The 16,801-nt window shown below is 31.6% G+C and overlaps 2 protein-coding genes across 2 annotated transcripts in view; one reads left to right on the top strand and one right to left on the bottom strand.

The window, feature by feature from the left end:
* The window catches only part of LOC132939965 (uncharacterized), a 111,030-nt gene that overhangs the window by 40,975 nt on the left and 53,254 nt on the right, over nt 1-16,801 (bottom strand).
* LOC132939252 (endocuticle structural glycoprotein SgAbd-4-like) lies at nt 1,286-2,946 on the top strand. The gene is made up of 3 exons (XM_061006327.1): nt 1,286-1,443; nt 1,533-1,669; nt 2,377-2,946. Exons 1-3 carry the CDS (start codon nt 1,438-1,440, stop codon nt 2,639-2,641), a joined length of 408 nt encoding a protein of 135 aa, XP_060862310.1. The 5' UTR covers nt 1,286-1,437; the 3' UTR covers nt 2,642-2,946.

The following is a 16,801-nucleotide window of genomic DNA, read 5'->3' as shown; positions in this document are numbered from 1 at the left end:
GCCGTAACTCATAAGTGTATTAGCATATAGAAGCCACAAGTAACATATATTATATTATATAAAAGAAAAAGTGTATAGCCGAGGCTTTAGGATCAAACAAAAAAATACTCGACCGATCTGGACGATTCAAGGAAGGTTTAGACAGTAATAGATTCAACCAGTTTTTTTTTTGAGTGGATTACCCACTGTTCATAATAATAATCAAATCATAAATCATAAAATCATTCGTTTATTTCTGCTTGCGGTATTGTTGGTCTTACGTAAGCAAAATAAGTTACTATATTATTACTATCCACCGCCGGAGATGAATTTACTGTCCATCTCCATTTAACTTATCCGCGGGCAACGCCGGGTAACGAGCAGCAAGTTAATGATAAAAAGTAATACAATGAAAAAAATATGACAAAACATTTATTTGATATTTACTTTAGGTACCAACGTTTAATACCACGTTTAGACTATTATATAGTTGTTGTGTGTATTATTACGATAGTGTTGAGGGATAACATAAAGCTCACGAAACAAAGAATTACATTAATTGCACGATATAACGGCCCTGATAATAATATTTATGATGCATTACACGTGTTTGAATTTTTTTCAAATGCAATCGTTTATCCTAAATTTTTTTTTCAGTTACCACGTAAACATAATATTATAATATTTTCATAATGGAACGACCGGCTTGCGACGAGATTAGCGAAGGGAGACCGCGATTGCCCAACACCGGTTTCGCGTATCCTTGTAGTGGATTTTTTTTATTTAAAATACTACGTTTTTTGTAAGTCATCCAACTTATTAAAATGGCATTTACACAATATATTGGATATAACTTCAGACGCATATTATTTCGCCGACGTACACTGCAAAATATGTTGCTCGATGATCGGTGCCCACCTATAGTATTATCATTTGTTTAGACAAATAGTTTAGGAACGGATCGTCATGTCGAATCTACGAATCGTGTACTGGTCTAAGACGACTCGGTACCGAAGATGATTAATGATTATGGTTTCGATTTCGGCGGACCAGCGAAGATCTACAAAACGTGTTTGGCCGCAACCTCTGCTCGCCTCGCGTTCGGCCGAAACAAATGTCGTCGGACCGCTTTCGTAACGCGCTGACATAATAATACCTAAATAATAATAATAATAATAATAATAATAATAATAATATAATGTGGCTGCGACCTTTCCGTCTGGACGACGCCGCCTCCGTTATTATGCTAAACACAAAACTGGTATCTCCCCGTTTTTTTTTTTTTTTTTTTCATGTCTTCGTACCGCGTGAAGATTCACAGTCACCCATACGCACACACACTCTCGCTCGTGCGTATATAAATACTAGACGCGTCCACAATCACAATCACAAACGCATCGCACTCCGAAGAGCGAGTACCACAGACAGACACAACCGAAAAAACAGAAAGTCTTCAACATGCAGGTAAGAGTCCACTCGGAGTTTCGAGAACGGATTGTCATTTGTCATACCGACGAGATAACCGTGCTCACACGTTTCACGCTTTTGCACAGGTCACTTTTGCCGTATCGTCGTTGCTGTTAGCTGTCGTCGCCGTCAGCGCCTACCCCGCATCACTGAACCCGGAATCCAGAGCCGCCATCTTGGTCCAAGATTCAGCACCCAACTCCGATGGATCATTTAAGAACAAGTATGCAAAATGAATTTATTTAAAAACAGCGAGGTGAATTTTTTAAGCGCGCTTGTCTCATGACGTTTATATAACGCACTCATCGATCTCTCATCGAGTATAAACTTCATACAATTCTCATAGCCTCACCCCCCCCCCCCCCCCGGCGTGGATAATGTTGAACGAAATCTTCGCGCACACCTCTCTCGGTCGGATCAATATTGTAGCTGTTGCCTGTAGTTATACGTTATATTATCAACGCGTTTCGGTGGTAATAACAGACGATTTTTCGTCCAGTACCTATATTATTATTATTATTATTATCATCATCATCATTATTTTGAAAACGATTGCGACAGCAATAACTACGACTATAATATTGCAGTGTTCGTTTTGATTTTTTTTTACCCATTTAACTAAATTATTGTTTTCTAGTAAGATATTTTAATATTATAATACGTAACATTTCAAAGTTAAAAAACTCAAAACCTCAAAATACCCGGTGGCTTTGTGTATAAAATATCACTGCATTACGCACACGGTGGTCTACCTAAAGGTTGAAGAATTGGTCACGTAATTTGAATATTAATTAGAGTCATTGGCCAACCACGGACCATATCGATAGACGGTTTTTCGTTTTATTTTTATTATAATTATAATTTCAATGATTAAAAAAAACTCACACCCTTCGGCTTGTTCCTAACCACGTTATATCATTCTCGTTGCAGTTTCCAAACCGAAAACGGAATCAAACAAGAATCAGTCGGTTACTTGAAGGCCGGCGCAGAAGGACCCGTAGCCGTGTTCCAGGGAGCTGTGGCGTACGTCGCCCCAGACGGCCAGACCATCCAAACCGGATACATCGCCGACGAGAACGGTTACCAGCCGTACGGCGCTCATTTGCCCACTCCACCACCAATCCCAGCTGAGATCCAAGAGTCGCTCAGATACCTCGCCTCTCTGCCCAGCACTCCCGAACCAAAATACCAGTAAGACGGTGACCACGTTGCAGTGACCACCCCGGCCCAGCTCCTGGCTACCAATATATTACCTGATATTATATCTACCCCTCGAAATGATCATCCGCCACACGTTTGAAGCGCAGACATTACAATAATGTCCGTGGTTTAAAGCGCGGTTTTCAAAAGCCAACCATATATAGTTTTGTTATTATATTAGTATTCTTGTACCGCTCTTCTGTCCGTTTACCTTAGTATATACGTAATAATATGTTATCATGATCTCGTCATTGCGGTTTGTTGTCGATGGCGAAGACATTATACCATATAACTATGCTATATTTTCTTCTGATTCCTTCATCTCCGTCTATGTGCGATTATATATTATAATCGTCATGGACACATAACTGTGTAATATATAATATTATACGAAAAATATATAAATATTGTGATTTAAAAAAATGTTTTTTTTATTTCGTCATTTTCTCACCAGAATCGTATATTATTTAGTTAAGGAGATATTTTATACCTGTCTGTATGATATTAAATTGTTCTCCAAATATTATTGTGCAATTTTGCATACATGCGAAGGTTTCGAGTACCTACCAACAACAACATACATTGAAAAATGCATAGAAATCCAAACCGTGTTGGTTAATATAAAAGCGATAATACTTTTTTATGAGTAACTATAACAGTAACTAACTTACTGTTTCTGAATTTCAGACGAATATAATAGTTGTTTAAATTATATGTGCCTAATTTTTTATAGGATAAATTGTATAATCATTATATAATAATATACTGTTTTATTATAATATTGGATTGCGTCACCTGTAACTCTACCAGTTAATATTTTGAATTATTCATCGTTCATACTTCATAGGTGTAAAGAATAATTTATCCACAACTCAATTGCCCTGGAAAGAATAGAGACATATTGTGCACATAATCGAATCGCACATTTCTGAATTACAAAAGATTTCTGTAGTTTTAACGATTTTTTCCTTGTATCGATGATTTAAATTTTAGTAAAAAAAAAAACACTTATCCTTGGGATTCTTAGAAATAATGTTATAATATTAAAGATAATTCGTATAAATATAATCCGATAACCTGGATTATACACACTATATAGCTACATTTGATATTGATATATAGGTCAGTAAGATTTATAAGCTGAAGAGTGGTTTTATTTTATGTTAATATATTTTGTAACGACGTGACAAATAATGAAAAACAAAATACACAAAACCATTTAAACGGCAGTCCGTGTTAGGTTTTAAAACTGCTTCACACCTAAATACAACTCAAATTATGTCGAATTGTGTATAGTATTGTGTGACCACATCAATACATAACTTATTTTTACTTTATTCGACAATATCATTTCAGTCGTGGTAAATGTAAACATATTTGAAACAGTGTACAAATACGACAGTGTGCGTAAGTCACGACGGAGTAAGAAGACACGACGTTTTCAATTAAGTTTTCTAATATGTTGGGTTTCCCAATCGCATTTCGCTCTATAATCTTGTATAGACATCGAATCAAAGTGTCTTATAATCAACGTGGTAAAATACTGTCGTCTATAATAACGATGATATTTCACCTACAGGCTACTGTAATATAATTGTATCTCGACGGCATAAAATGCTATAAAATTCATATATATTCCAATAAATGTATATGTACCTACCGTCTACAGATGCGATTTTTCATAAAACGTAAACCAATATGACATTACTAAACAATTCATTTCTAAATTTTTATAAACGTATAGAAGACTTGGGATTATTAATATTAATGAACGTTACTGTTCTAAAAAATAGGCGAGTTAAATATTGCTGTCCATTAATTTTAATAACTTTTTTTCTAAGCGGTTTTCGGTGTAGGGCCATATTTTCTTCTGGCCACTTTTGCACCTGCGGCGGTCATTATATTTTTTCCCGAACAGTTTGTCCACTTTGTCCATTTTTTCCGACTACTGTAATGACCGTAACAAGTAAAAATCTGAAATCGATTGGGTTTTGTTTGGAAAATAAATAACCGTCATCCGAACGCCAAACAATTACAGCGTCGGGCAACCACATTGACACGCGTGGATAGCGTTACATTTTTACGTACAACCATAATAACATAAAGCGGATACTACCTAGTTGTTAAAAGAAATGAGAAATAAATTGCCTCGACTTTATAGTGCACGGGGGTGTCGAAATTGTATACGAAAGGTCGACGATGCGCATACTAAATTGTATACGAAATCTTTTTAGCATATGCTATCGTTGTTGTTTTTAGAACGGTTTAATATTTAATAGCCCATTATGTAATGGTTGGAAGAGCTAAATTATAATACAAAATAATAAGATTCGAGCGTTTATTTAATGGACACATTTTTTAAAATTAAAATAAAATGTGCCCTTGTTTATTTTATTATGAGTTTGTCTCGTATATATATTAAATATTGTCATTTATTAAAGTGTTTCGTTAAAGCTATTATGACCTAAAAATGTAAGAAAAAAAAAAAATCCAATCTTTTAAAAATACAAATCGATTTCAACAATGCACAAAATACATATTATACTTACCTATTTTTGTAACAACAGAGTTACGGAAATGGTTTTTGAATTTACCGTTAAACAGGATTAAATGTAAAGGTGTGAATAGTAAGCAAAAAACTAATATAACTTTTCATGGCAAAGAAAGCCAGAAGTACTACGAATATCAAACACGCCGTTCGTCCGTTGTATTTGTCGGCCTCCGGCCGGATTTAAACAAAAAGTTGTTTTATAATTTAAAACAGAGACTCGGAAAAAATGTTATAGAAAAATCGAACTGGAACGCGCACATTGTGTGCACCACCTATTGGAAAATGTATTTTTCACTCTGTAAAGGAGAGGAGGAAAATATTCTCCTTACCAATCGCGAAGATGAAAAAAAAATAAAAAATTGAAGAGCATCAATCGAACATTAATTGTCATGCGTATTTTCATTGTGATCACAGAGCAAAGACTAAATATCGCATTTACAAAAAATAAAAATCGTTTTTTTAGTAGCGTATTGATAGGGTTTTTTGATAGGTAATTTACATAACCGTCAAACAAACGCAATATCACGTATACAAGATCATATACCTAAAATAACGAAAAACATAGCTTTCGAAGTGGAAATGCTTGTACAAAAATACAAATAAATTTTTTTTTATGTGGTGAAAACAACAGTATGGAGTCTATTTTTATGGAAAAAGCTAATGGATTTTTTTTTACCGGTTTTATGTAACACGACGTTATAGTTTATCAAAATTATAATTAATAACGACCATTGTGTTATTTACGAGGAACCTAACTGCACACAACTGTATAAATAAAAAAAGCCATGTTATATTAACAAACGCGTTAATTGTGTAAAGTGTAAACACGTCAACGTCAAGTACTCAAGTGCATCATAAGCATCATTAAACACGGGCGTAAATCAGTACACCATAATTAACGAAGACTTACATAATTCGGTATAATTTAAAACATTGAACAGTTTTTTTTTTCGATTTACACGTATAGGCATTCAAGAGTTTTACCAAAACAAACAACTTTACGAGTACCTATTCCGTTTAATTAATGTGAATATCATTAATGATTGTCAAAACACGTCCCGATTAAAATGCATACAAGTTCAATTACTATTCAATTAATTAATTTATAATATATGCGGTATTTTCTTGCAAACTGTTCGTCTTGAGTTTGCGAGCTTATATTTAAAAAAAAATTATTTAATATTATAAAATAAAAACCGCAGCCTTTTACAAAGTGATATCACGTTCCAAAGTTTCATAATAACGTTTACTTTAAATTTACCGTCGATATCCATCATTTATTATTATAACAACGTTTGAGCAAAAATAATTGATTTAAGAAATTCAAAATCAAAATCATCACTCACATGCACAGTTGAAAATAATAACCCGCACATACTCAAGATCGTGATTTATGATTAATAATTTCGAACTAGCAATTCAAAATCGCACACATGACGTTTTATGTACATTATAATATATCGTCGATTAAATTATCATGCATTGGAGTAAATTAAGTCACAGCAGCACGTCGTACAGAATGCCTTAAATCGCGGCCACTAACACGGTCTGGGTACGTGATGTTATTAAATAATAATAATAATAATAATAATAATAATAATAATATGTAAGCGACGATAACGAAAGAAAAAAAAATATACAACAAATCTAGGTCGGTGTGACGTCGTCCCGGAAAGGGCTGCACATTTAATTTCCTGTCGTTTGGGATGGCTACTAGTTTTTTGGGAAAATGCCACGCAGCAGTGACACGGCGAATAATACAATTATTATATTCTCAACAACATATTATTGCGTGTAGGTAATACGAGTTCGCGTGGGACGGTTTTTTTTATCATGTTATGTCGTGATGATGTGATTATTATAAAACGCAGGCGTTATAGGTACGCGAGTGCACCGAGCAAAGTGCATTATTTCGGGAAAGCTTAATTACCATTTATTATTATTATTATCATCGACCGAATAATTCTCTTATACACGTGGAACGGGCGATAAATATTGAATTCGATTAATTATAACGATAGTTGTGCGACTTTTAGCTGGTGGATATGTGTAATCTTATACGGGGGACTCGGACATTTCCGTCATCATCGCACAGAGCCAACGACGGTAGTTTTTCGTTTCATACGATGCCCCGCCTTATTACACATTATAGTAATATGTATATTTTTTTATTTTTTTATTGATCTTAAGCTCCGGCAACTATGGCCATTAGCTGTAGTGGTTTGTTTGTGGGTTGTTAGTGTCGGTAGGGGAAGGAACACGTGTGTGAATATGTATATTATTGTATGTACTTTTGATAAATTGATACAGGCCATATATTGGTCTCCGACTTGCGGCCTTTCGAGCTTTTCGAATCAGTCAATCTCAATCCGATGGATGTCTTGATATTGAACTCCAAGTCACTGTAGCTATATTACACACGTCATATGTATTTCGGCCTTCGGGCACGGAATTGATTGTCACTTGATATTCGATAAACACGGGTGCTTGGATGTCGATTAATTTAAATAAAGACATCATCGAACAATTGACATATATAGGTACAAAACATTACGGATGAACTAGTATATAGTAAGACATAATTCATTATTAAAAAAAAAGTTCAAAATATAAATTAGATTGGCGTACCTCATCAAACATAATTAAGTTTTTTTTGGTTTTTTTTGGTTTTATTATGTTATTTATTGATTAAGATCGTAACCTAAGGGAAATGTTAATATTAACGACGCATTAATTTATCTCGTTTTTTTATTCGATTTGTATTACTACAAAAATGCACAACACAATCTAAGTTCACCAATAATATAATACATTAGATAGATACATATGTAACATACAAACAAAATTGTTCGTAAATTATTTTTGAAGTTGTCCTATAAATATCAAAATACTTAAAGAAACAAATATAAAATGGCACAATTATATAATGGTAATTTCGGTCATTTCATATTTTAGAGTCTATAACCATCAGGGTTCAGAGTTATTGTGAGGAAATCGGTTAAATTATTTTGTTTCCTTTGTACAATAATATTATGGTGAAATATAAAATAATACAATGATTCGGCTCTCTTTTCAATCTCATTACATCTCTACTTCTCCCCAAACAACTATTCGGACCGTCATAAAAAAAAATGTCGGAGACCCGTGATATAGGTTTCACAGTTGGTTGAATAGTCGGGGAAACTATATAAATGTCTGTGGGGAGGGCTTTTGCTCGGCGGTGGTATACTGCAGTACACATATGCACATCGTTAAAAATGGTCATATAGCTTTGACGACGATCGACTGCTGTGAAAAGTATCGTATTTTATACGCAAAAACTGTGTTATTAGTACTGAAGTCACCGTAGACGATACGTCCGGACGATGCACACAAAATGTCTTTTACATTTTTGCACTTTTATAATATTATGTTATGTTATATTTTTAGGGACGTCCGAAAAAAATTTGATATGAATAAAAATATACGCCCGACACTTTGTTCGGAGCGCTGTTGGAAAATATTTCTCATCTATAAATTATTATAATAATGCACTATGTACGTATAAACCAATAACAAATGTGACACATGATATTTCGTATAATATTGTAATGACATGACAAGATCTGATATTTTGAATACATACACCAGATTTATGTATTTATTTAAACTAAAAGCCAAAAATAATTTTGACAAGTGGAAAATGGACGAGAATTAATGGATGCTTCTATTTTTAAGAAATGACGTATAGAATATATTATCGTCGTCTGGCTCGATATCGACAATGGTCTGAAATAAAATTTCAGAGAAACAATGGTTTTACATAAATGTTTACTCGCATCGTCGCGTTTAAAATAATGCTATGTGGGTAGGTACCAGACAGCCCAATAATCCGGAGTAAAATATTGTAAGGAGGGACGTAGATGGATAATTTATTATTAATCTTTGATTTTCTATTATTACCATTGATTATAAATAATTTAGTCGATTGTGTTATATTTTATTTACCAGTTGTCGTGCGTCTCCACATCGGGTATTTCATGTAATTTTTATATTTTAATGTAAATGTCCCCTGCAGGCAAGCACGCGGAATGTAATATACGTATGACCGTTTCATACTACGTTATTTTACGGATTACTGAAGTTATTGAATAGGTACACACAGCAGTATACACACAATCGGGTTTAAATATTGTAGGAATATTATATTTTTTTACGTGAGTATGCGAAATACGATTGAATCTAAGTGATGCATACGGTCAGGATGTAGCGGAAAGAACAAAAAAAAAAAAAATGTAGTTCTAACTGTTACCATGTTCATATGCTACGTTAATGCATTAATTCGATTTCATCAATCGTATTAAATAATTAGGTACTGCGCATTGGCTCAGTGCGAACTAAAAATGCTTTTTATCTCTTTTCTACGGTTAAACACCTGACGGATTAACTTAACCTAATGCGCATTAACGATTGCATATTATAAACGTGTTATATAATATATCAACGTGTAATACATTTTGTTCATATAACTTTAATAAACATATATATATTTATAATATGTATAACGTATATTTATTATTTTAATATTGACTAAATAACAAAAGCTATTATATTTGTCAGTTCTTACACAGTTATGCGCTATACATATAATATTATAATAAGTAATAATAAAAGCAATTTATATTCACAACATTCCGTTATTATACTGCAGTAACCTACCTACCCATACAATTTTAATGCCAACGTGAAATATTATACGCTTTTTAAATTCGACACGAACGCACGCATAACATATAACACTGATATGGGTAATCTATAAACAAATCATAGATATTAGATAGTTGTAACGCCACTACGTCCTAGCCTAAACGTGGTACACGAAATACTATAATTTAAACAGCTGATAATGAATTATCATCGTGATAATAATATGTGCGACCTGATTGGAAATCAACAATAATAGTGTTCGTGTAGCATCTCGCCGGTATCGACTTTAGCAGGAAAGCGTAAACCTTTTATTGTATTTTGTATCCACGTGTATATATATATATGTATTATACCTATATATCTACACGGGGTTTTAACCTTCGAAAATATACTCGTATATCCTTTTAACAGTCTTGTAAGTTATAAAGCGGTAGGTGCACCTCTATATATATATATATATTATACCTATACGTTATATAGGTACATTTGCACACCACACAATATATATACATATATATATTTAATACGATATGTGTACATTTGTACACCACCGCACAGTATATCGACTCAAATATCACCTCGTGCTGTATATACAGGTATACGCGTCTTTTCTTATATAGCTGCCAGTATACCTACAACAGACGAAATTGCTTCTGTACTACGTCACAATATATATCCAGCGTATACCCTATTTGGACACACAATTATATTATGCTTACGTTTGTGCGCGCGCTATGGAGTCGACGGCGCTTTTCAAGGATGAATTCAAACGGACTAAACACACACACTAATAATCATATACCCGCGAGCTTGTCATTATAAACGCATAAACGTGCGGAGATAAAATACGAATTTCTGCGGAGTAACAAAAAAAATCGTTTGACGATCATGTCGTGGCGAGCAAAAACAAAAACGGACGAGACAACTACACCGCACGCCCGTATTATACACTATACAGGTAGGTTATACGTTTACAGAAAGTGAAGAAAAAAAAAAGTGGATAAGTGGATGTCACTCTGCTGTACAGTAGGTTACAATAGTGGGTCACTGTAATGGATGGTGTTAAATTTGAATTCAATGATATAATATCATTGTATAAGAAAAACGATTCTGAGCGAAAACGGTCAGTCAGCCTATGATATTACCAAGTATATTTAATGATATTATTGTGAATAAAGTAATTTATATATAACCTATTTACGTGGAGCCTTGTTTTAAATTTTTAATCCTTAGCCATAATAGTTAAACATTTTATACATTTTTAACTACAAAATAATTAATAAATTATAAACTTGATAAATGTTGTCAAAATTTGAACTTTAAATGCTTATAAAAAAAAATTGTGCCTATATATTTTTAATATTTTTCAACTGCTATTAGAACGATATATCAGGAGCCTTATATTAAACATTCACGCTTTTTTACCCAACAAATAAAATTTTATTGATATTTATAGAAAAAAAAACTAAAAAAATTGAAAACTCACAATGTCCGTAAACCGCTCAAAAAGAGTCAAAATATTTTCAAAATTTTATGGTGTATAGAAAATGCTAATATAAACATTCAGTGAAATTTTCAAGTACCTACAGTCATTCGTCTTTTAATTACAATAAAATAAGAAAATTGTTACATGATAAATCGAGTGAATATCAAATGTTGTAAAAATATAAATTTCAGACGCTCATAAAAATTTAATCTAAGTTTCTTGTAGACATTTTTTTTTTTTTGATAAAGGTAGACAAACTTATGAGTAATCTTATATTACATTTTCAAATCTTAGATTTAAAAAGAAAAATTTTTATGAATTCTCAACTCAAAATAATTTGCTAATTTTCGTGATTTTTCAGTATTTTGTCAAAATTTGAACTTTAAATGCTTATAAATAAAAACTGTGACTAAGGATTTTTAATTTTTTTCATCTGCCTTTGAAACAATAACCTAGAAGCCTTCTATTAAATTTTCAAGCTTTTTTACTCAACAGATAAAATTTTATTGATATTTATAGAAAAAAAAACTAAAAAAATTGAAAACTGACAATGTCCGTAAACAGCTCAAAAAGAGTCAAAATATTTTCAAAATTTTATGGTGTATATAAAATGCTAATATAAACATCCAGTCAAAATTTCATGTCCCTACGGTCATTTGTTTTAGAGTTACACCAAAAACCAAAATCGATTTTCTCAAAAACAGATTTTGCGTAACTAGATTCACTTTCCTATCAGAAAAGTTACTGTTGAAGAAAATCCAAGCACTTTTACTGTCCTAAAAGGTGATGACAGACACAAAAAAATAAAAATAAAAATAAAAAATAAATAAAAAATAAAAAAAAAAACATACATCATTGTAAAATCAATACATTCATCGCTTCGCTTAGAATCTAAAAATGATTGCTTGATAAACGTTTAAGGAATAAACACTATACCGTGGTAAGTGTATATTGTATACACTCTGCAGCATTGTGATTACTTAGGTACAAATTATAAACGGATTATTCGTTGACATATGACCGTAGGGACTTTTAAGCATGGGAGTTATTGCATCATTATATGTTAAGCAATGGTCGAAAATCGGAAAATCTATTACAGTTAAGCGATATACGAAAAACGTATTTCGCAATACATCGAAAGTTTAAATTTCGAGTATAATAAATCCTTATTTTTTAAATCGAGTAAACGAGGTTGTCCGCGATCCAATGAAAATAGTATTATATTATTATGCTCACATATTTTAGCACACTGGGGTGCAGTTATAATTCATATTTCAGTGTTCAATTCTTTACGTTTGGCGAGCATATTTAACCGCGAATTATATTTTTGGTGATGACTAATGAGCTGACGATAAAATTGCCTACCTACTCATAAAGTGCCATTTCTGATTTCAAGTAAACGTATATTTATGAATAATTAACATTATAATTACATTATCTACATAAAATTAAAAGCGTCATTAAATCCGTGCCTATGGTCTCTACTCTCTATACGTCCTGCTTAATATAAAAGTATAAAGTATTGAACAGACTTAAACGTACTGTAAGTATAAGGTTTTTATATTTGAGTCAATACCTAATCGAAAGAGAATAAGAAATGTGTAAAAGTGGTTCTTTTTTGTAATGGATTGAGTTAACAAAAAAAAGTAGATTAAGGAAAAGCGTATACACATTAGCCGCGTAGGTGTATATACATAGATAAGACTCGTGGTGGTAGTTTTCTTCTGAAAAATGAGTTCCGGTCTCGTTTGATAAAAGTCACTATGACGTAAAACGTGATGTTATATATTTTTTTTATTAGCGTCGCAAGTGAAAAACTCATATTATGCTATGCTGCTACCCCACATATTACATGTATATGATGGTGTTGGTTCATACGCCCACGTGGTTACTGGAAGTCGATTGAATTAAAAGGCTTCTCTTTTCTAGTTTACTATGTTTGATTTCGTTGACTAAATTCAATTAAATTTAACTGCGGCAGTCCGAATAGAACATTTTTGTTTTGATTATACGCACCATACACGATCGGTCAGAATTTGCTAAGGGACGCGAGGGACATGGTTATAGAAAACATCAAATAATAATATAACACTGGATAAAGTTACTCGAGCAGTACACGATAAGGAATATAATGTAAAAATAATATTAGAACCCTGTGAAACAACCCAACAAGTACTGAGCTCATCCCCATTTTTGTCCTTATTACAATTTTTAGAATTTTTAAATATATTCAAAGATCATTTTTTCAAATTTCAAATTTTTTTGTGTACCAACTACTCGAGGAGTAGACACTATGTGTCGTGATACAATCTTATTTTTACAAAATGAAAACTCCTCCTTTTTTACTTTTTATTTAGTGGATGTTTTTACTAACAATTTTGATGTGCCTTATTCAAAATTCGAACGAGTAGTTTCTCAGTTACTAAAATGTTTGTATACTAAGGAGTAAAGATGACAGCTTTTATAAAAATATAAATAGTTATATTGTATATAGTATTATTACATAATATAGTTGGACCATTTTGACAAATTATTAAAGTTGATAGATTAATATTAATCACCGCTGTTAGAAAAACAAGTACCTACCTACCTATATAATATTGTTCAAATATGTTCTATTTTTCATTTCTGTTTTTTTATTGCAGCAGAGAATCACAAGTCGACTAAAAATTTCACCGAGTCTATCACAGAACACGTGTCGTTTCGTCGGTCAGCATCATGATCACACATATCGTTCGACTATATACGAAACTAGAAAATTCCATCAACAGCAGAGAGGGAAAAAATAGTCCAAACAATATTTTAATCGAATTTCGAGAGTGCCGCAACGCACTTCACATCGACCGCAACAAATAACAACTTGAACGGTACATGCAGGAAAAATATATGATATTATATAGTGCTATCATTATAACTACACGTTTGTATTTGTGCAGAACTTCCGACCGATTGTCAAAATAGTGTTGAATTTGGTATCCGGAAAGTTCATCAATAGTAACTATTCATTAAAAACATAATTTGTCGAATAAAATGTATTTTTCTTTTGATTTGAAATTCCGCGTTTAGCTCTCGCATTAGTACATACCTAAGTATATGATGACAATAATAATATAAAAGTAATAAAACTGCCCCATCTTCCAATATTTTAGTTTACCTTAGTACGATTGTAAAACGATCTTGGGGTGGGTAAGGGGTTGACTCGAAAATTATGAAAATATTATTTTATTTTGTGGTATATTTTTAACTATAGTCAATAAAAAGTACGGCTTCTATTCAAAATTAAATATTTTTATTATTATTGATAAATAATACACTAACAAAATGTGCTGTCGATGACAAATTAGTTTCCGGCTATAATTTTGTTGTTTCTGGAAAACTAAAATTTTTGACCGTGGTTGCAATACTGTCCCTGGGTAGCTATGTAAGTTATATAATTTATAGGTATATAACTTCGCAAAGTGGACCCGAGACCATGGGCTTACTGTGAACTGTGTAGAAAACAACGTAACTAATAAAACTATAATAATAATAATAATATTCAATTTTATATTACTATACATAATACATATTACATATTCGTTTTAAAAACGACCTTCAATAAGAGTGTTTGAGATATTAAAAACGACTACAACCAAAAATACATCGTAAAAATAGGATTTTTTTCAGCACAAACACTAACGCGTGTAGGTTGTTTTTTTGTATAGGTCAGAATAATGATATTAATTCAGGACTCGTAAGTTCGTGCATTTGAATATAAATCTTGCTAAGTCATGTTTAATGTCATGCAAAGCTAGAAATGTGTTCTGAGATACTACGCGACTAAATATATGGAATCACATTTTTTAACTTTTGCATATTTTCAGGTTTTTGGCTTATCTTGCATAATATGTTCAATATTTTTTATTATTTTAATATTTATTATCTTTTCAAAACACACTTATATATAAAAAATGAAAAAAAGTGAATAGCACATAATTTATTGAACTGCTACCTATTCTTTGTATTAAGAAATTCCATTCATCAACACATTGATAACAGTGTAATATATTATATTTATTTTTTCATATCAATGCTAAGGTTGAGTAATGTATTTTTTTTAAGAATTTAAAATTTGAATCATATTAACTGATTTTTATACTATTCAGTAACTTATATGACGTCATCTCAGATTCAGATTGGAGGTATGTCGTATATTGTGTTGAAGTAAATAATAGACGTAATATGTAGTTACCTATAGGTAGTATAAGTTTAAAATTAAACACGAATTTTGCTACTCAATATTTTTTTTTAGTGCATAATATTATTATAATATATTTAAAGGTGTGCATTTCAAATTCAATCAATTCTTAGCTCACGAATTTACGAGCAATGATATTTTATATACAATGTATCATCATTACCTACACCATGCACGGCTGCCACGTATATGAGATGACGACTAAATGATGGAATACGATGCACAATATTGTGTATTATTATTGTGTGCAGGATGGGTCGTATGCAAAAATCGTGCAACGACAGATTGACGAGAATTCGACTATATATTATTATTTTGTGTCAAGGAGCTATAAAAGTAGTGTATATGATATTTTTTGCATTGGTGGCGGGTCAAAATTTGAAATTAAAACACTCATGAAAATTAAATGTAGCTTTAGTCTTATGTTTTATTAAAATTCTTGTGAAAAATCGCATGTGAAACCTTGTAACCAATTTTTAAAGTTTAGGGTTTTAAAAATTTTAAATCCGTACGATTATAAAAAAAAATATGAATGTATTTTTGATGATTTTAGTCGGGTACTGTAAGATAAACTAGTGGGGGTCTTTTTATTAAACAATCAGTAAAGTTTACTACCAATAAAAAAAATATATTATAATTTTATTAGGATATATTTTGGTCCAAAATAAAAACTAAAAAATATCAAAAATTTAAAACTCTTATAAATAACCTAAAAACACCAAAACATTTTTAAAATTGTATTGGATATGTTTAGAGAATGCTGATGTTTCTACGGATATTTTATTCTTGAATTACAATAAACAAACAAAATCTATTTTGTCAAAAATCCAATTTACCAGAAACCTTCTTCGATGTGGAAAATCAGAGCGTTTAAACTTTGTTTTCCATTAAAACAGTCAGACAGAAAAATGTGTTTAATAGACATGCACATATAATTATTGTAAAACCAATACATTCATCGTTTCACATAGCATCTAAAATTATAATTAAACAATTAATTATTAATATTATTAATTATATTTCTCGTTGGATTGTATTATTATATACAGTATTAGTCATTATTTGTTAATTTATAATCAATATTATGTATTATAATTATGATTTATGAGATTTGAGAAGTTATTTCCCTGTATAAAACGTAAATAAATAGATAGTATGCAAAGGCAACTAAAATGATTGATGAGTGGACAAGTGA

Source organism: Metopolophium dirhodum, chromosome 2 (genome assembly GCF_019925205.1).
Source record: "Metopolophium dirhodum isolate CAU chromosome 2, ASM1992520v1, whole genome shotgun sequence".
Classification (NCBI taxonomy): domain Eukaryota; kingdom Metazoa; phylum Arthropoda; class Insecta; order Hemiptera; family Aphididae; genus Metopolophium; species Metopolophium dirhodum.
Note: the sequence above shows the minus strand (reverse complement) of the source record. Positions and strands in the feature narration are given on the sequence as shown.